A 20,622-nucleotide genomic window follows, 5' to 3' on the forward strand; every position below is an offset into this window, starting at 1 on the left:
TTACAGGTACAATACAATACACATCAGTGCTTTAAAGTGTTAGAAAGACTACAAAGACTTAGTAGGCCTACAGTGAAAAAGAGTTAATTTAATACCTCATTTCATTAGAGGTCCTAGCTGATGAGAATGAGAATCAGGGCTAAACCTAACAGAAAAAATAAAATAAATAAATACAAATCTGAATGGGATTTTCAATAGATCTTGACATTTTAATATAAGTATATATACTCTTTTGATCCCGTGAGGGAAATTTGGTTACTCCATTTATCCCAATCCGTGAATTAGTGAAACACACTCAGCACACAATAAACACACAGTGAGGTGAAGCACACACTAATCCCGGCGCAGTGAGCTGCCTGCAACAACAGCGGCGCTCGGGGAGCAGTAAGGGGTTAGGTGCCTAGCTCAAGGGCACTTCAGCCGTGCCTGGTCGGGGTTCGAACCGGCAACCCTCCGGTTACAAGTCCGAAGCGCTAACCAGTACAACCACGGCTGCCCCAATTACAGAGTAGAAGCAGAGGAATGTGGAGAGCCAATGTTGATGAGAAAACATTTATCAAGGAAAAACGTTTCTGGCACCTCTGGGGTCTACTTCTTAGAATAGCTGGAGATGTCTTTCTGTAAAGTGTTTCCACAGAGCCCTGCTCCAATGCAACATGCCCAGTGACTGTAAAGGTGCTCCATTCCATCACAAGTTTGCGAGGGTGTAAGGGTTCAAAACGCTAATAACAGGGATGAGACAGCACCTGTGACCGATCATTGAATTGACAATACAAAAAAACATGTTGTGAACACGTTTCCGTTTAATGGCAGTAGTTCACTGATGTTTTTGATGTTTTCTCCAAGCTTACAGCCACCCTTTGGGTAATCCCATGTTTCACATCACAATGCTATGAATTGTAGGGAATTCTTGAGTAAAATGTGATATGAAAGGGCACAGAAAGTGTGTGAGCAAGCCCTCAAGCACTACCTTCCTGACTTTCCTTTAAGATGATTTCATCTGGGTGCATGTGGGAAGAGGCTACATCTATCCCTTGGGGATTAATAAAGTATCTATCTAGGTTGTGGATGAGGTGGAGTCTAAGACGGAATGTCTGATTTTGGAGTAGTTTATGCCTATGTAGTTTAGTCTATGCTGCTGAAGCTATAGCTTTGCTTTACAATTAATACACACATGTAGAAGTATCTAAGACATCACAACATTAATCTTCTGTATATGAGAAGTAAGGACACACAGAATCATTCTTTTTTAAGGTAATGCCTCAGGGTCAGTTTACAAACATATCTGTGCAAAATCTGCAAATCTAAATAAATAAATAGGCTACATACATACATACTAGACAGGTACATGTAATCACACCAGGACACATCAAACAATAGCAACAGGGGTTTATTGTCAAATATGCTGTTGAGACATCAAACAAGCATTTATCTCTGTAATATGAAATACTCAAGACCTCAAAGTAATAAATGAAATACTCAAAACCTCAAAATAATAAAGTGCAAGTCCCCCTGCTGGCATGGTGTGTCTGCGTTCTCTTAGTGATGAAATGAGTTCCTAGAAAACCATGAAAGCCCTTGATTTCACATAGTCTAAAAGCAGGGGTGCAGATGACAGATGCATACCCCCACCCCAAGGAAAAAAATACCAATGTTTGTCACTACGTAACTGGACATTTAAGTAAAAGAAGATTGCATTGTTATTTATTTTATCTACAGTGAAGAAATACCAAATAAGGTTTACAGTAAAATATGTGGAAATATGTACGTATCTTAGTACTTTACAGGTGTCTGTCAGCTTTTCCATTGATTTGGTTACGTCAAACACCAGCACACAGGTGAAATGGACAGTCAAGTCAGTGTAAGCCTGCCCAAATGGATATAAATTGATCTTGTCCTAAAAGGGAAAGCTGGGCTTGAGCACACACATCCCCTAATGCTCAGGAACACAAGGTGTGTAAATGTCTAAAGGAGTTCCAAGTTACTTGAACATGATATGAACATGGCATTATATGCAGCTATTATGGATTTGTTAATGTTAGTACTGTGCCTCCCCTTGTCTAGGCACACCCAACCAGCCTACTATTGCAGTGTTGGCTTGCCAAAGTTTCATGACTATCAGATTAATTAGTCATAACACACCAGGCAAGGGTTATGACTAAGGCTAAATTACTGATTGGGCTGATGTTGTCTTGAAGTAGATCACACTCACAAACTGTCAGATTAAACTAAGAAATGAAACTTGAATCTAAACTATTTAGATGACAGACACACACACACACACACCTGTAGGTCAGTGATTGGGGTGTGACAGTCATGCATCAATATAGTTCGAACAACCAAACAGATCAAAACATTTAGTATGAGCCATTTAGACTCAAAAAGGTGTGTGGAAACAGTCTATTGTAGCCTGTGGTATAAACCAAATCTAACCCCTTACTTCCTTGTCTGATTTTAAAAGCTGTTTTTTGATGAGTAGCCCTCACATGCAAGAAAATGCATGGAAACAGACTATTCAGAAATAGTATTTGATTGATTGGAAGGCAATGAAGAAAGTAGAAAGACATGAGGATGGGGAGACAGGAGGAGGAAACTGAGGACACAATAATGACATTACACACCCAAATTAACCTGACCCTGACAAAACAACTAAGCAATAGTTTGATCATGTGTATTGACCAGTGTTGATCATTTAGGCCTGTGTCAAGTCTCTTCCATGGCTTCATAAAAAGTCAGTAACCAATCATGACTTTTAGAGTGTTAAACCATTGGCCCAAATTACACAAAATGCCTCCCCCCACCCCAGCTACTACCACGCACGCACGCATGCGCACACACGCGCACACACACACACTTCAAAAACCTCTGCTGTGCCCCTGTCTAAAAGAGAACAAAAAAATGCAACTGTAGTTAAATGTGCAAATGTTACATCACAACACACCTGTCCCATGCAAGGCCTTTATCTTTTTAGTACAATTACATGAGTAAAAAAAAGAATTTCAACAAAAATGCAAATCTGAGATCAAAAGACCTCTGAGGTGTTCAGCATTGATTAATGTGCAGTAGTGAAGGTTAATGGTAATTGCATCACCCCGGACTTTTGTCTTTATGTTGTTTACAGCTTGCCTTAGAACAAGAGGGCTCAAAGTTCCCAAAATGACTGCAGAAAACTAGAAAAGAGCTGGAAATAACAGCAGCCAATCAATCCACTTCTGCCAATAACCGATTTGTAAGATTATTCATTCTCCACTGAGGACCTTAAAAAGGCCCTCTGCTATTTAATGGCTCCAATCATAGAACATGGATATCGAGACTTTCAAAACACAGGCTGTGACATGAAAACAAATACTTTAGTTTTACTGTATTGTACTGTATAACACAGAACAGTCTATCCTAGCCTGTGCATAGGAGGATTAAAGCACTTATGGCATGTGCAAACCTCAAAACACATTATAAAGCTTCTCAAAGGTCAGTTTCTGCAGAGAAAAAGAGCCATAGATGTCAGTGAAGGGAGGAGTGCATAGAGGTGGAGACAAAACAGAAATCATGAGAGGCTTTGGAGAAAAGCACCCTGGTGTGTCATTAAAAACTAATTTGGGCCAAGTTGTCCTTAGCTTAGGCAACTGGACTATGCTTTGGAGAAAGGGAAGTAAACATTGGACAAAATAAATAAATAAAAATAAAGTTATAGGGGGAAGGGCAAAGATGTTATGAATGTCTCAGTTTCCCTTATTTTCCTTGCTTATCATTCCTCTCAGTCATACAGCCCTCACTCCAGGTTTTGTTCCTTGGTTAATTAAAAAGTCTCCACTATCTGTGCAAGAGCACAAAGTCCTCCAGGCGCTGGGGTATGTTGCCTTGGTAGACCAAGCCATGTTGGATGATGGCACGAGCGGCCAGGCACTGCAGAGTAGTGTGGTTGACTGGCTGGATGAGGCTGCGTGCCAGCTCCTTCTGGCCCAACAGGTCACAGGCAGTTTGTCGCATGGCATTGGTGCTGTCGAAATGTGTGCCACGATCAATCAGCAGCCGCATCAACTCAGGCTGTTGATTGGAGGCAGCCACGTGGAGTGGAGAATTGTCTTGTGCATCACGGCAATTGACGTCGGCACCACATTCAAGCAGCACAGCAGCCACTTGCAGTGAGGGGAAGCGGCAGACAGGGTAGCGGCCCACACAAGTAGTGGCACGGTCAGCTGCCAGGTGCAGTGGGCTTGAGCCATTCTTGCCACACGGCCGGAGTTTGAGGAAGCGGTAGATCGTCTCCTTCTTTAAGTGGTCTTGTTCCAGCGTACAGGGCACTTTTTCCAACAAGCAGATCAAGTGCAGGATGATGGAGAGTGCTTTACTCAGCTGGGCTGGGTCTGGGGTGGAAGTTGCTGCCACAGTCATTAGTGAGCCTACCCCATCAGACTTATGTTTAATTGCCCGCTCGATCTCCAGCACACTCTTGCCCAAAATGGCCATAAGGTCATGGAAGGAAACCGAGGTGCCAAGAAGGCCTTTAGCACGGTCCTGCAACATGAAGGAAAAGAGTTCAGCAAAGGAAAGCAGACTGCTTGCGGTCATAGGGCTGAGAGGTTCTAGGTGGCGCTGTTGCATGTCTAGGGCATAGCTCCATAGTGCCACACAGCGCTCAAAGTTACCAGAGTCAGCGTACACAGCACCACGGTAACGGATGTAGTATGAGGTGTCTGGATGGGCAGGTCCAAGTACACGTTCACGGATCAGCAGTGCCTGCATGCGCATGCCATCTGGATCGGAAATGAGTGCGTCAAGTTCTTCCTCACAGCTCACCTCCACTGCAAAGTCATACGCTGCCACAAGTTGTTCAGGTTGGGGCTTGGGTAGGAGGTTAACAGGATCTGTGTGACGCAGCTCAAGGGCCTGTCGCCAGTGTTGCAGGGCCCCCAGGAGGTCACGTTTCTTGTCCACATAAGTGGCACCCAGCAGTTCAAGCGCATCTGCTCGCTCAGTAGGGGGTGTTAATGGGTGCTGGACCAGGTAGTCCACAATATTTGCATGGCCCGTCACACTGGCCGACAGCAACGGTGTCATGCCATAACCATCACGTTCCATTCGGGCACCATAATCCAACAGTAAGCGAAGTATTTCAAGGCTGCCTGACTCAGCACAGTCATGAAGGGCTGTATTGCCTGAAAAGACAAGGTCAAAGAGTTAACAGAACCATGGGAATGTTAAGATGTAAAAATCTCTCAAGGTACAGTTAGACATCTGAAAAATTTCATTTACAGTCCATTAATGAGTTTGGCAAAGGAATGCGTTTCTCTCGAGCCACGAGGGGCATTAGCAGGAGGCTAGTCATTGTTATTGTTTTGTGCTACATGTAACCTCTAGCTAAACGGCTGGAAAACAAATTGTTACATTGTATTGCACGCACAGCAAGACCGTGCAATGCATGAATTGGTGACCGGATTGAAGCAGCAATGTAATCTAGTGCAGTGTTTTTCAACCACTGTGCCGGGGCACACTAGTGTGCCGTGAGAGATCATCAGGTGTGCCGCAGAAAATTACCCAAATGTCACTCACTGGTCCAGAAAAGCAACTGTTACATCAAAGAATTTACCACATGCTCTCATTGATTGTATGATTGCACTGTTTGTGATATGCAGGCATTTTACAACGGGGCCACATAGGCTATCCAGTATTCCCAGAATCATCACATATCCAGTTCATAACAATTAAATTAGATATAGTCACCTACAAATGAAACAGAGGGCACATATTTTATTGAGCAGGTCTTGCATAGAAGCCATAATAAGGCCATATCTGTGTATTATTTGAAGTTTTAGGCTATGGTATGTTTATTTTTTTCATCACACAGGATGTAGTGTGCCGTGGGACATTTTAAGTGTCAAAAGTGTGCCATGGCACCAAAAAGGTTGAAAAACAATGATCTAGTGTGTAAGAGCACTGCATCAACATTAAAATGACCAACACAGTACATATGCAAAAAAAAAAACCATGTAATCTCATCTCAACTATGGGCGCAGCCATGTTTGTCGTAAGGTCGTACGTCCACCTCGGGGTACCCTCAAGTACTCTGAGGTAAAGGGGGCGTGCCTGCGTGAAATGCCACAAGAAAGCTGGGTAATATACACTTTCCAACTCGGGCGACGGATTTACAAGTCTAATGGAAAGGGCCATTAGATAACAAATTCCTATTCTCATTCAGCCTTTAAGTCATTCCCACAGGAAACAGGATGAACTGTCTAGAGCTTGTACGTATGACACAGTAGCAATACTGGAAGATGCTTAGAGAAGTTGACATCTACCGCAATTCTTGAGGATTTCTGTCCCTAATCTCTGAAAGTAGCAATAACCAAGCAGTCTATCTGAGGAACCTTGCTGGATTTTACTTGTTTAAAACCTGCACTCAAAAAAATGAAATCTCACTATTGTTCATCTTAATAAATCCTCTTTCGTAGGATTAACAGAACAAAATTAGGTTTCTAAGGTGAAATTGAGTTAGTTGTGTTATTTCAAATCAATAATGCGTTTTTGCTGATTAACTTAACATGTTTGCATTGGATCTACACAACTTTCTTGAGCAAAACGCATTAGATTAGGAAATGTGTCCCTCTTTAGTTGCCGTAGCATTATTTCACAACTTATGAGGACCATGGTGAGGACTCCGCCAGAGACGGTTGAGAAAGTGAAGCTCCGCCATTTTTTCCTTGCTTACTCACGGAACATTTTTGGATCCTGTAATTGCAAGGTATGTGTTTGTTGCTGTTCATGGTGTTTTTGTTTTGAGTTTAGCGAGTTTGTCGTAACAACAACTTAAATAATCATTTTAGTAGATCTTATAGTGTACATGTGTTACTAAACTCGAGCAGCTAGCTTCTAATGTTAGCTACTAAATCTGTCATGGTGGCTGGCGAGCTAAGTCATCTCAGGCTAGAATTCTATCATGTTTCCAAGTTTAGTTTTACTCCCTACTGAAGATAGACAGGGGTGGTGCCTTGATGGGGTTATTTCATATAAACCACAATTGAATGTTCATAGAAGTGCCAAGGTCAAGACAACTTCATGTATTTAACTGGTAAGATAAGATAGCAGCTATCGTTAGCCCCATACAAACCCTGCCTGGGTTTATGTGAATACTAATTGTTGGATCAGTATCGGAAAAGTTTAATGTTTAAACTAACTGTTAGGTGCACCCCACTCTGTTTGACCAAATTGTCCTTGTGTGTCATGAACAATTATGCAGGCTCTAAAGTCCATCAAGAAACATTTTAATCATTTTAATGTTCGTGTAGCAAACTCTGCCATCTTGCCTAGTCTCTCTGTAGCTGCTAACATTAGCCACGTGTAGCTGCAAAAATACTATAGTATTTTTGTATTGCCATCATAGGCTACTTGGCTCTCATCCGGCTTATATATCAGTTAAAGAAAGCAAATGGCAGTTTCTTGCATGGGAACTTGTCAATTTTAAGCACACACATTTGTTCTCAACCACTATATTCGGGAGGTAAATAATTTCACATTTGTTATGCTAGAAGCTGCCTACTCTTCAATGTTTGAATGATTTGTTAATCACAAACAAGTAACTAATTAAATCACAAACAAGCCAATCTAATTAAAGGTTATCTTCCTAGTTACATTTTATTAAAATTCTCAATTGATTCTGTGATCTAATATTATTATAGTTTTACACATTTTAGTGTAAATTTGTTGAGTTTGATATACTTTCTCTTTCTCCCCACAGGCCTTTATGTGGCAGTGCAAAGAGCGCAAGACCGGAGTGTCATCAAGGTCTCATTTATTGAAGTATTACAGGTTAGCTCATGGTCACTTTGGTCACAGACACCCATGCCATATGCTAATTGTAATTCTTTCTGTATTTCCAAATGCTGGGTTGTATTGTTACTTGTTCTTCCTATCTCCTCTCCCCTCATAACGTTGTCAGAATGTCAGAACTCGACATCAACTGCTCCAGGCTGTCTGCTGTGTGTGCGTAGGAAGGGAGGAGATCATGGCTGCCATTGACCAGGTTAGTGAGAAGTTGTTTTGTGCCTCCCACTTTGAAAACCTGTGATCCAATATTAGGCCATGAGCTACCGGACCTTACCATGCAACTGCTAACTTTTTTTGAAAGGTCTTACCTTGCTGACATGAATTTGAAAGTTAACATTGACATAGGGGTGTACTGCCTGTTTCAACCCCATGAATAGATTTACATTGAAGATCAGTGCGTTCCAAAAATCTCTTTTAACATTTAACATTGGGGGTTGCATGGTAAGGCATGTTAAACATTAAGATACTTAATTTGTAAATGTAAGTTGTATGTTCATTTCCCTATTTTGCAGAATCATACCATTGGCTTGTTGAGAACTTGCAACCTGAAAGCACTTGTGTACGAAGGCTCGGAGAAACTCATAAAGGAATACCTGGTAAGTGTAAATGAATATTAAAAAAAAACAGTAAAGCATTACAGCAGCGAGAGTAGGAGTGGTACGTCTAGTGGCAAGATGGGTATGCATGAATATGGCTTCTTATATTATTTTAGTACCCATGGACATTTCCTTGTTCATGTTTCGGTGCTTGTAATGTTTTGTTAAGTCTGTCTATATTAGGGCTGAACGATTTATTGCATTTGCGATAATATCGCGATATGATGAAACACTATTTTCAAACCGCAAAGGCTGCGATTTGTAATATATGACGTCACCAAAACGCATTTATACTTGCGCCAACGCGCCAATGACTTCTCACCGACCACTGAAGAAGCAAAAAACGTAAACAAGAGGACCAGCTAACTAACCTGACTACATTCATCTGGCTATTGTCAGGTTACCAGCTAACAGTGTCAAGAAAGGTCTGATCAGTAGAGCTACTTTGGTTAAAAATAAACCTCTTAATTACCTTTTGCTCGAACCTACCATGTCCCTGGTTCTAGTTCATAATTCCCCTGTGCTGCTATACTCTGGCTGGTAACTTCATTGACTTGTCCAGCTGACGATTAAAACTCCACGACTGTTTAGGCTGCACAGCAGCCATTCACCTGTGCACTGGGGACTTTGTTTACTGGAGTACAGTGACAGTGGGGGCATTTGCGATATCCAAGGGGGTTGGCGGCACAAACATTTCATCTCACAGGTTATGAATTGATGCATAATGTTATCCGCAAGTTGTTGACACAGCTAACCACCAAAAACCCAGCTGTTCTAACATTAGCTTACCAGCTAAGGCTCTAGGCTACATACATGCTGATAACTTTGCCTGTTTAAAGAGTTTTGTCTCCGCGATTGGCTTTGTTGTGATATGAACAAACTAGTTAATTTGCATGCATACGTATTGCGCTGCGGTGTTGATGATGCTAACCTTTAGTTAACACCGAGCCGAACGGTCATTCGGCCGCATTTATTTGCGCTACAACAATCTACAGTAGTTTGTTCCAATTCACGTGCAAGTAGCCTACAGAGGAGAGGAGCGGGTCTGTGTGTGTGTGTGTGCGCGTGTATGGAGAGCACAGGACAAGGAGAAGCCGTGTCAGTGCCACTACATGTAGACCTATTTGTTAACTACCGACAGAAGGTCATATCTACATAAAATAGAAACGAATCAGAATCATGAAATGTTTACAAGGCTGGAAGTTCAACAAATATAGGTCTACTAATGTGATTAAAGTAGTTAAATAAAAAATATTTCATTCATCAATCCTATTCAATGACCTAATGCCATCATAACATAGGCCTGGGCTCCAGGAAAGAACAGTTTATGTTTAACTTATCTCATTTTGTGTTGGTCATAGGGGAGACCGGGGCTGGTTGGAACACTTTTCACTCTCGGTTATATTTCTCCGTCTTACAATACGTTGAAATGGTCAAATTGTGATTAACTGAAAGCTTGGGATCTCAGCTACAAAATGTATACATTCAATGTCAACGAATGATCCCTTGTTTTGAGTTATATATGATTAAAGTGGTGTTGTGCACGTGTTCCAACCTGCCCCATGCACGGGGTTGGTTGGCACATGTAGTCGGGGTTGGTTGGAACACCTATGTTATAGTCCTTTGCAGTACTCCTTTTGCTTTTGTTTGAAGTGCTCATCTATATCACTACCTGTAGGGCTTTGCTGATTTCTTTTCTGTGTGTTTTTCTTCAGTAGGGCCCACCGTCAAGACCAATTTGGTCCCTACCGATTTTTTTTTACTTCAAATGTTTAAAAATGTCTGAAATGCTTCCAAATGTAAAACTATGTTCAGTAATTACAATAACAATGTTAAAATAAAGATCGATGATGTTTTTATGTGTAAAATACAAAGTTTATAGATTTGTCACAAAATAGCCATAGAGAATGTTTTGCCAACCAACCCCAAAATCACTGTGCCAACCTGCCCCGCCCACATTAGGTCAAACTTTTTTGCACCAATGCTGTTAGCCTGCTAATATCAGTCACCTCAGGTTTTTAAACTTCATTTTAAATTATAGATGAGTCCCCTAGCAATCAATTATAATGAATATTTTTTATATATCCCTAACTATTACCCTTCTAGGCTGTATTTAGTGGGAGGTGCATATTCTAAGTTTTGACACTACAAAATCAAAAAGTTGTTCTCACCTAAAGGGTTAATGACCTGGAGACCAGTTACATACGTGAGTTTACTCTACTCAATAAGGCCGTCAGTTTAGTGTTGGAATTTTGTTGCAGCTCCCTCTAGTAGCCTGGATATTAACAGTGTCTCAACCTGCCCTTGTTCCAACCAGCCCCGGTCTCCCCTACTATAGAATAATATATTGCTTGTCTTTGTTGAATAAGACAGAAGATAAAGAGCTTAAAAATAATCGCATATCGCATCGCAATATTGGTGAGAAAAATCGCAATTAGATTTTTTTCCAAAATCGTTCACCCCTAGTCTATATGCATATTAAAGCAGAATGCATGTTACAGCAGAACAAGTCACCATTGGTCTGTTTGTCACTGACCATGCATACACCTTTTACAGACAAAGCTTCCTAGTCTGTGTTGGTAAAATGTCACCCAAAGTTTTAATCTTTGGTTAACTAGCTTTTGAGTTAAAAGAAATCATAGACGTTAGAGGGATTTGGGAGAGCAGAGAGTCTAAAGCAATGGTTCGGAGTGAATTTCACCCTAGGGTCATTTACACGATGACCACGAGCCAAACACACCCCCAGAAGCTTTTTTCCCTTGGTCGAACATTGGTCAAGTTCGCACTATCAGTCTATGTTTCAGCCCAATGGCTTAGCATTAGCACTTTTGAAACCAGAAGTGTATCTCGTAAATTACCCCACTAATAATGTCCGGAATATTACCAAACTTCTACAGTAGTACAAAAAGGGTCTGTAAACAACACCTACTGCAACGCTACGTCGACGTCACTTTGTGATTTGGGAAAAGCCCGTAAAAGTCCTGGCAGAAAGCGATGCATACGTTTTATAAATGCTTGTATTTTCAGGTCAACACTTATTGACCTGAAAATACAATTTCATATATCATCCAGTTATCAATATATGACTATGGAGTGTTGAATTCACTAGCTTTTCCTTTACACGTGTGAATTTCGCAAAGGACTTTTACGGGCTTTTCACAAATCACGGAAGTGATGTTGACGTAGCGGTAGCAGCAGAGAGTAGAAGCTTTCAGGCAAGTGTTATTTAAATAAACTCCTGGTGTAGGCTACTTACAAACTTTCGACCAAAGGAAAAAAAGCTACTGGGGGGGGGGGGGGTTGGCACTCGCAATGATCATGCAAATGACCCAAGGGTGAAATTCACTCAGAACCATTGCTTTAATTTAAAGGAGATGGGTGATGTGAGGTTAATCCACTGAATTCAAACATATCTAAAGACATATACTTTTGTTTGAAAAGTCATCAATTAAATGTATTTTTTTTGGTCTGTGGTAAAGGACGCTGACTGATGCCCAGAGCCAGATGGAGAAAACCACCATCGGGATCTTTGCAATCAAACATGAGGGTGCCAATGCCTCCACTAGAAGATGTAGACATTATAGTTGAATCACTAACAATGTAACAAAACTAAACATGCCGTGTTTAGCAGAGATATTTTTCTGTTCATTGCATTTCTATTTTACTAAAAAATGTCCCTGATGGTTTGATGAGAATGGAGCTAAATAAATGCAAATTTGTTTTGAAGACCGTGTGTCTGTTTGCTATTTGAACACATTTGTTCAATTTTATTTAGAAATGTTATGCAGAACAAACTTAAATTAATTGAACCTAACAATGTGACTTTGATTGAACAGGACAGTATTAAGTTGAGTCAATGTAAGAATGCTGAATTAATTGAACATAACAGCATTAAGTTGGTTGAACACAGCCATATTAAGTTGGTTCAATGTAAGAATACTAAATAAAAATAAAGGAATTCAATTACTTACCATCTACTTTATTCACTCTTGTTCAGTTAATGTTATTTATTTGAGTCAATTGAAAAGAATATAGTATCTTTAGAGTTATTTAATACAGTTTCGTGGAACCAGTTGACAAAACATTTTTAATTAAATCCAACAAGATATTTTTTTGAGTGTGTATGCGAAAGACCCAACTCCCCCAGCCACATTTACGTTTGCTGACTGAGACACAGCTCTGACTAAAGTACAAAATGGGGAGGGGGGAGATCTTTTTAACAGAGTAGACACAGTGTGTGCCGGTGCCAATGCTTGATGGTGAGCTTGCCCAGCACTGGGAGGTTCCGAAAAAAAGAAAAAAAAAAGTATTTTTGCTTTTAAATCTATGTATATTTTAACCCAAATATGTTTTTAGGGCATTTTCACTACCTTTATTCATAAGGATTTATTCTGGTCATTGTAAGTGCCACACACACACATTATATATTGGGTTTTTTTCCCAGCAGAATCTAGGATCCAGATCTGCCATCATTTCATGAATTAGTACTAGCATTGATTTGATTTTTAAAGAATTAAAATATAAAAAGTGTATTATAAAAAATCTTATATTTTGATATGTATCTCACCACAGCAAGCTCATAGCTCTACATGCGTAGGGCAGACTGTCCTGAATCTGGCAATATCATTGCCATGGTGGAGGAATTCTCTGGGGCTGAGCAATTTACAGACATATGTGTGCCTTACAGAAATAAATGCCATTTTTTTATTTAGTGATTTAATTACTTTTCTGCGCTCCATATCTGTGACACGAATTGATCTGACCTGACTTGACCCGAGTTTACGTGTACTCATGATTCTCTACAACTTTTTACTGCATTGCAATTAACAAAGTAAAGGCAAAAAAGGTGTTTCTTTGCTGAACAAATTGGGATGCAATATGAGCCTTGAATTGGATGCCATGTAGGAATTTGGTAGGATCTCAAAAACATTCTTTGCCATAGAAAACACACAACAGCGTTGGATTATAAACATGCTTTGCTACAAAAACAGACAAAAACGTGAGGTAAGTCTGAATGAAGTATATGAAGTTATTATTTTGCTGTCACTTCGTCTGTTTTATAACCCAGAAGGATGTACTTGATATCAAATGATGGCTCCTTGTCTCCTCTTTCATCTGACATGCGTGGCATCCGATCACAGGTCCGCGAGTAATTCAAACGAGAGTAATGGGTGTGCAGCATTGTTTTTTGTACATGACATTATTATTTTGTAGTCACTTCGTCTGATTTCATAAGCCAGAAGGCTCAACATACTTGCTATCAAATGATAGCCCCATGTCTCCTCTTTCATCTGATATGCTTGCCATATCTATGCGTTCACGGGTTCGTGAGTAATTCAAATGAGAGTAATGGGTGCGCAGGTGAACGCAGAGAAGTAAAGACTGTAAATATGGTAATTTGATTTAATTTCATGATTTTTATTTTCATACTTTAACGTACAGACAAGTGCCTTGTCTCGTTGGAAAGCCCCACTTCTGCTCTGTCACGCAATAAAGGTTTCATCTTGCTGCGATGAACAGTTGCAGAGCAAAGTAACAGAGAAGAAAGGGTGTGTTTTTTGACGCACTTTGAGTCAATCGGATTCTAAGGGTTAAAATCTCACGTACCCCCTGGAGTGCCTTCACGTATCCCCAGGGGTACGCGTAACCCCATTTGAGAACCACTGGGTTAGGCTATGCCAGTCAAGTGCCCAAATCTATGGAACCAATGGAAGGTTCCGCAACTCGAAATGTAAAGCTTTCAAACACCACCTGACACCACCTTCTGGGTAGGGCTTTGACTTTTGCCCAAAAATCATATTTAAAGTTTGTTTGTTTTGTGGCGGTAGTGGGGTAGCGTAACGGTTGGGCGCCAGGTGGATTTATCCACCACCACTCAGACTAAAAATTCAGACTCAGAAATTAAACTAAAATTAAGAAATAATAACAAATGGACTTTATAAACACCACAAAACACTAAATGACTAACTAAAAAGACTTCAAGAAATATGATTCAAGCAGCTGTGTTCAAAATGTATATATTATATATTATTGAGGACACATCATATGAACACAACGCACAAACAAGCAAACAACCACAAAAGCAGTTAGCAGTCCATATAGCCTATTTTAAGTCAGGCCACTAGGAGGCGGTAGGCGGTAGCCTCAGCAAAAAACGCAAAAAAGGCAAGATGCAAAAAGGTCCAAAAAACATGAGTGGAAATAAAGGATCTTCATTCAAAAAAGACTCCCGTGGGCCAATTGTCCCTTATAACATTATTTTAACGATAACGATAACTGATATTTATTGGTTTGTTGTGGCCGATACCAATACGATAACCGATAATATTACTCTTGAAAAAAAATTGTGAAAAGTGATTTGGGGAAAGCATTTAATAAGCATAATTTTATTGCAGTAATTTTACCTACCACCAAATGATGGACAGAACTCATAATAGTCCTCAATAGTACAGCAGTCAACAAAATAGCAGTAGCCTAGCCCTATGTGTGGCTCCTTTAAGTGAACCTGACGTCAGTGAACTACGAGTGAGTGGCTAGAGACGTAGAGAATCGTTTTCATTTAAGAGTAAACACTCATAAACAAAAATAAATAAAATATATCTTTCAAATCAGAGTTTGTGTGCAACTCCTCAGACTGTATCTTATGTCCATCTACTCTGTTGCACACAACCTGCTGCAGCAGAAAAGAAAGGGGTTAGCCCCAAAGGTTTTAATAACTTATGATGACTTGTCTGGAACTGAAGCAGGGATGGTTAGCATATTTCTAGGTAATAATACAAAACCCAAGCTAACGTAATGCAAATATAGTACTAAAATACAACTTAGAACTAGGTCTACTTATGTACTCGTCCCACCGACAAGTTTGTTTATTTGTTTCCCCGACTAGCGCGGTAAAGTGCAAACACACCAGCACAAGACAGATCTAGGTAGGCTGAGCTCCACTCTGCTAAGGTTAAAGAGGTGGATAGGATTTTGGGATGCACAGAATCAACGCAGATCCACAGATCTTGTTAGAGTGGTGAAATACATTCACACCGCTGACATTATATTGAGGAAGAAGTATAGCCAATTAAGCTCAAGTAGCTCAGTGTAGCCAGATGGACCTTACCTGCGCCTAGTCGAGAAATTAGGGCTTTAAAAAATATTGAAAAAATAAAAAATATTGGCGCAAATTATCGGCCAGAATTCTGTTATCAAACCGATAATAATATTTTCATTTTTTCACTTATCGGCCAATAATATATCGGCCGCCAATATATCGTGCATCCCTAGAAAATACCACATCTGGGTATCATGAACGGGTCCAAGTGCCCACGGGGACCCAGGTTCGAATCTGACCTGCGGTCATGTCCCGATCCCACCCCATCTCTCTCTCCCACTCACTTCCTGTCTATCTTCACTGTCCTGTCAGAATAAAGGCAAAAAGCCCCCAAAAATATACTTTAAAAAAAAAAAAGAAAATACCACATCTGAGGTGTCATTTGTAAAGACATATGTGCCCTATTAATTTTGTTTGACCTAAAGACAAGCATGTTCTGCTTGGGTAAAATTGAGTTGAGTTGGTTAAATGTGGTTACTCAGGCAGCCATGTTTTTTATTTTGAAAAGAGTCTTTATTTGTTTTGTTGTCTGTCTTGCATGTTTTGGTGTCACGGGTACGCTGGCGACTACGCCGCTCCGTCCGGCATTTTTTGTATTTGTTATTTCTTAAAAGTATTTGTCTTGTCTTGATGTCATGGGTACGCTGGCGACTAGGCCGCTCCATCCGGCATCTTTTGTCTTGTTGTTATGTGTCTTGTTTATGGAGCGCTTTGGATTGCACTATGTGCATGTTAAATGCGCTTTAAAAATAAATCTGACTTGACTTTATCCAGAATTCATTGCACTATAGTCCTACTTCAGATAGTCAAGAGCTAAACTGCTCTGTGCAACCGTTTAATTTAGATACTATATGAAGTCTGACTGTCTACTATATCTAAGCAGCTTTGGAAAGGCAGTATGTGTAACAGATCACCATAGCTTTGGGCCATACATGGACAGGGGATTCCCGAAGGCGAGAGATTGGGTAAGGCAATCATCTTGTTTGCCTGCCTTTGTTCGCATATTAGCTGATTATTATTATATTTTTTATATTACTTTGTCTACATTATTCTCTTACATGTCCATATTTATTTTATGCTGGTCTCTAGACTTTATTCTTGCACTGTTGCACTGTTGGACTTACTTATTTGCACCATCACCACTCACTCTTATAGAGCACCTTACCATGCATACAGAATTACAGGCTCAGTCCCTGCCCTGTCACTGCAAGCGCCTCATGCTTAAGCACACTATGTGGATATTTTATTTAGTTTATTCAGTATTTTTTTTTTTTTATCTTCTACTGTCTCTATTGTGCAGTTGAGTTTTGTTTATATTACTTTTTCTGCTGTAAGTGCATGTTGTGTGTGATGTCTGTATGCTACGGAGACCCTGAATTTCCCCTTGGAGATCAATAAAGTATCTATCTATCTATTTATCTATCTATCTATCTATCTGGACAGTTACGTTACTGCCACTATTAAGAATCTGTTGATGCTCAGGGTGAGCTATAATTAGTTTGGATGTGGTTTATTTTCTTAGTGTTGCTCCATTAGAGTATGCAGGCTAGCCTATTAGAGAAATAGTGATTTCAATTGGGAGAAAAGGTTGATGACTTAATGTTTAATTCCTTCCTCCTGGTCCTAATGAATGAAACTGGCATAGGGGACAAAATAAACATACAGTTTAAGCTATGTAAACGTCCTACAACTTCAATATTTTACAACATATCCTAAAAATGCTAATAAACTCATACATATTTTGGTTACAATGACTGGGTTATCCGTTTGTAAAGTCTCTATTTGTCAGAAACGTTTTGAAATCAGCAGTTCAGCAGATCAGAAAGTTCACTTGCGAACATAAACTGGCTGACTGCGGTGAAGTTAGTTGATGTTGGATATTCGACAGATATGTTACACATAACCAGCTGACGAATATCCAATATCAAAACTAACTTCACCGCGATAACTGGCTGGCAGACACCTCGCAAATAACCAGACTTATTTTTCTGGTTACAATAATTAGGTCATCGGAATATACTGTGTCTATTTCTCTATTAACTTTTAGGATATCTAAGCAAGAAAAGGCCAAACAAATAAGATTAATATTTCAGCACAGCAGTCTAAGAAGTTTCCCATTCTGACTACCGTGTTGGTGGTGAGCAACACAGTCATGGGGGTGGCCTTGCATGCGGTGCATTCTGGGAGTTGTTGGCTTTCATCCACATGAGTCTAAAATACATTTTATGCCTTTTCTTCTACATAAGTGGCCCAATTTCAATACAAATTCATCTAAATATTCCTTTAACTGGTATGTGGGATAACTAGTAGTAGTGCTCAATGTATAATGGGCATTTAGTGGCACTTTGTACTTGTGCATTTTTTTGTGGAGACCTCAAATATTGCCACATTAATAAAGCATTGTACTTGCAGACAATATTCTGATCAATGCTTTGTGTGTACAAAAAAACAAGTTTACAAGACTCTAAATATCACTTGCACTTTATTCCAAATTTAGGGTCGTATATAAAATCAATGGGCATGCAGGACAAACTTTGAATAGTGCAGTCATGCAGAGAATATGTTTGTCTTCCATCCTACAAAGATTGCGCTGGCTAGGAATAATACTTACAAATATTAATGTCCAAACATGGACTTCACAATAAGGGAAGAGTGTAAAAATGAAGGGGAAAAAATGGGGGGGGGGGGAAATCAAGGCTGAAAAATGTATCAAAACATTGAAATTTAATAAAGATATTTAATAGGTCTTAGGACCTAAACACTGTGTAGACAAACGTCAGCCAAAATCAGCCAGCCAGTTCTGAGCCAGTAGCTGTTTGTTTCAACAAATTGCTCTATGTGGAGCAATTGGTTGAATTTGACAAAAAATGTAGGCCATCAGAAGAGTAACAAAAACATGCTTGCCTGACACCTGGGATGCCATGACTGACCAGGGACACTATTGAATAACCCATACATAAAAAGGCAGAGGCAGAGATGGGGAAAGATCACAAACTGACACATTACAACAATGAGTGAGTGAAAATGTTGTTCGACCTCCCAACCCAAAATTACCTGACATATGACACAAGTTGGATAGTGCTTTCAATCAAGTTAATTAACAAACATAACGATGAAGCCTAAGGCAGCAAAATACATGATTTAATCTTTCAGAAGTTGTCTTACCCTTCACGCTTTTTCTGTTGACATCTGCGCCCTTTTCCAGAAGGTACTGAGCAATTTCCTTGTGGCCCTTGTAGCAGGAAATCATGAGGCATGTATGGCCATGTCTGTTAGCCACTTCAAGGTCTGCTTTATGTTCCACCAGATATTTAACAATATCGAGATGTCCGTCAAAACAAGCGGCTCTTAGGGGCGTTGAGTTCGTAAGGGTTGTGTTGTTAACGGAAGCTCCATGGCCTACCAGCGACTGTACCACTTTCAAGTGTCCAGCAGCCGAAGCAGCCCATAATGGTGGAGCCCCCTCTATTGTCTCGCCATCAAAATTGACAGACCCCCCGACTTCGACAGGGGCTAAACAACATTCCAAAAGATATTCCACAAGCTCAAGATGTCCATATCTCGCAGCCATTAGTAATGGCGTTGCCCCGTTTGTTTTCTCAGACATAAGTTTAGTGACCTCGGGGTCACTTTTGTTTTCCAATAGTTTTTGGAGCAGCCGAAGCTTCCCATCCCTGGCAGCGTTGAAGACGGCCGTTTTTAAATCCATTGCATGAAAGGAAGTGTAACTTGACAGTAAACAGTTAAAAGTCTTTCAATTGTTCACCAGAGGATAAGATAGATGGCGTTTAAGTTAGTTCTAGCATTTTCACCTGATGTTTAGTCGGTGTTACTGCACTCTTTCGTCTGTGCATGTGATAGGCTAACTTAATGTTAGCCAGCTGAGAGAATCACGACACATCAATCAAGTGGCCCTATGAATCCCCCACCAAAAATCTCAAGCGAAAACGGTCTGAAACCAATCAAATGCTACACATTTAAGTATCCCAGGTTAACGTTAAACGAATTCTACTTCCTTCCCAGCTCAATGATTAGCTAACGTTACGTTTGACAGCAAACGAGGATAGCATCTGCTAAGTTAACAGTAGCTAGCTTCAGCTAACTTATCTGTCCAAGAACAATGTAGCTGCTAGTCAATTTGCCGTTTTCTAAAATAACGTTACATTTCCTGCACCGATGCACTTGACTTACCAAAATGTTGGAATATATATTTAAAAAATACAACACTTAACCTATCTGACTAGAGTCGTTATATTACGTTGCTACGTGGAAATGGAAGCCACAGTTCTTCCATCCACGAAACTGCTTGTTAAGCTAGCTGGCTAGCATAGCAATCTTAGCCAACCTTTGTCACCTGTGTCTTTAATGTCGTTTTCTGATCCATTGAACAATCCAACCAGATAACCTTAGCACATAACCACTTTCTTACAATGCCATTGGTGCGTCGTAACGTTTTGTCATGAAAGAAACGGCTGATCGAAGCTGTTAACGTCTCAAGTTCGATGAAAAATATCTGGGCCAGGGGAAAATAACCTGCGTTATACTAGCTTAGATGGGTTTCCCACCCCCGCTTCGTTTCCCGTATTAAATTACGTGCCATTGCCTCGAGGTAATTGGTTAATGTTAGTCTACCGTCAACTACAGTCTTTTAATCCAACTAGTTTGGCTTCGTAAAGGCAAAAAACGTTTTTTTTTTTAATATTACGATTATCCAGACATCACGCGGAAGCGAACGAAGCAGTGCGGCAATGCATCGCCGCAAAGAGCTCCAGCGAATGCACACTTCTACTTCAGGATACAGGGTATGGGAAATGATGCAGATTATTTGAATGGGCAAAAATGTATCCAATCGCAGAGCTGAATTTTTAACTACGTATTTGCGACGAAAATAGATAGTGAACACGAGGAAAGCCTTTGTCGGGGAACCCCCTTAATTTATACAATTTAAATTGACAAATGAACACCTAAATCAGGGGTCGGCAAATAGTGGCCCGCGGGCCAATTTTGGCCCGCCATCTATTCTATCTGGCCCGCGAGATGACGTTAATTTGCTGTTGAATGAATTTTTTTTTTAACCCCATGTTTTTAAAAAGAAAAAAAGGCCTA

The 20,622-nt window shown here is 40.2% G+C and overlaps 1 protein-coding gene and 1 long non-coding RNA gene across 2 annotated transcripts; one reads left to right on the forward strand and one right to left on the reverse strand.

Moving 5' to 3' along the window:
- Positions 1–1,374: 1,374 nt before the first annotated feature.
- fem1c (fem-1 homolog c) lies at positions 1,375–20,302 on the reverse strand. Its single transcript, XM_076271439.1, has 2 exons — positions 18,682–20,302; positions 1,375–5,156 (listed from the first exon to the last, which is right to left on the reverse strand). The coding sequence occupies exons 1-2, from the start codon at positions 19,223–19,225 to the stop codon at positions 3,811–3,813; spliced, it is 1,890 nt and encodes a 629-aa protein (XP_076127554.1). The 5' UTR covers positions 19,226–20,302; the 3' UTR covers positions 1,375–3,810.
- Positions 6,589–8,424, forward strand: LOC143106940 (uncharacterized). Its single transcript, XR_012983746.1, has 4 exons — positions 6,589–6,739; positions 7,733–7,803; positions 7,934–8,017; positions 8,334–8,424. It is a non-coding gene; the product is annotated as an uncharacterized LOC143106940 (long non-coding RNA).
- Positions 20,303–20,622: the final 320 nt, after the last annotated feature.

Source organism: Alosa pseudoharengus, unplaced genomic scaffold, assembly GCF_046254945.1.
Source record: "Alosa pseudoharengus isolate Yale_2024_CS ecotype anadromous, Long Island Sound unplaced genomic scaffold, YU_APseudo_1.1 YU_APseudo_1.1_scf_6, whole genome shotgun sequence".
Classification (NCBI taxonomy): Eukaryota; Metazoa; Chordata; class Actinopteri; order Clupeiformes; family Clupeidae; genus Alosa; species Alosa pseudoharengus.

Excerpts from the sequence above, each read along its gene's own strand:
- fem1c (XM_076271439.1), bottom strand. The coding sequence starts at position 19,225 with ATGGATTTAAAAACGGCCGTCTTCAACGCTGCCAGGGATGGGAAGCTT. Across the intron at positions 5,157-18,681 it reads CAACAGAAAAAGCGTGAAGG|GCAATACAGCCCTTCATGAC; the intron begins GTAAGACAACTT and ends TTGTCTTTTCAG.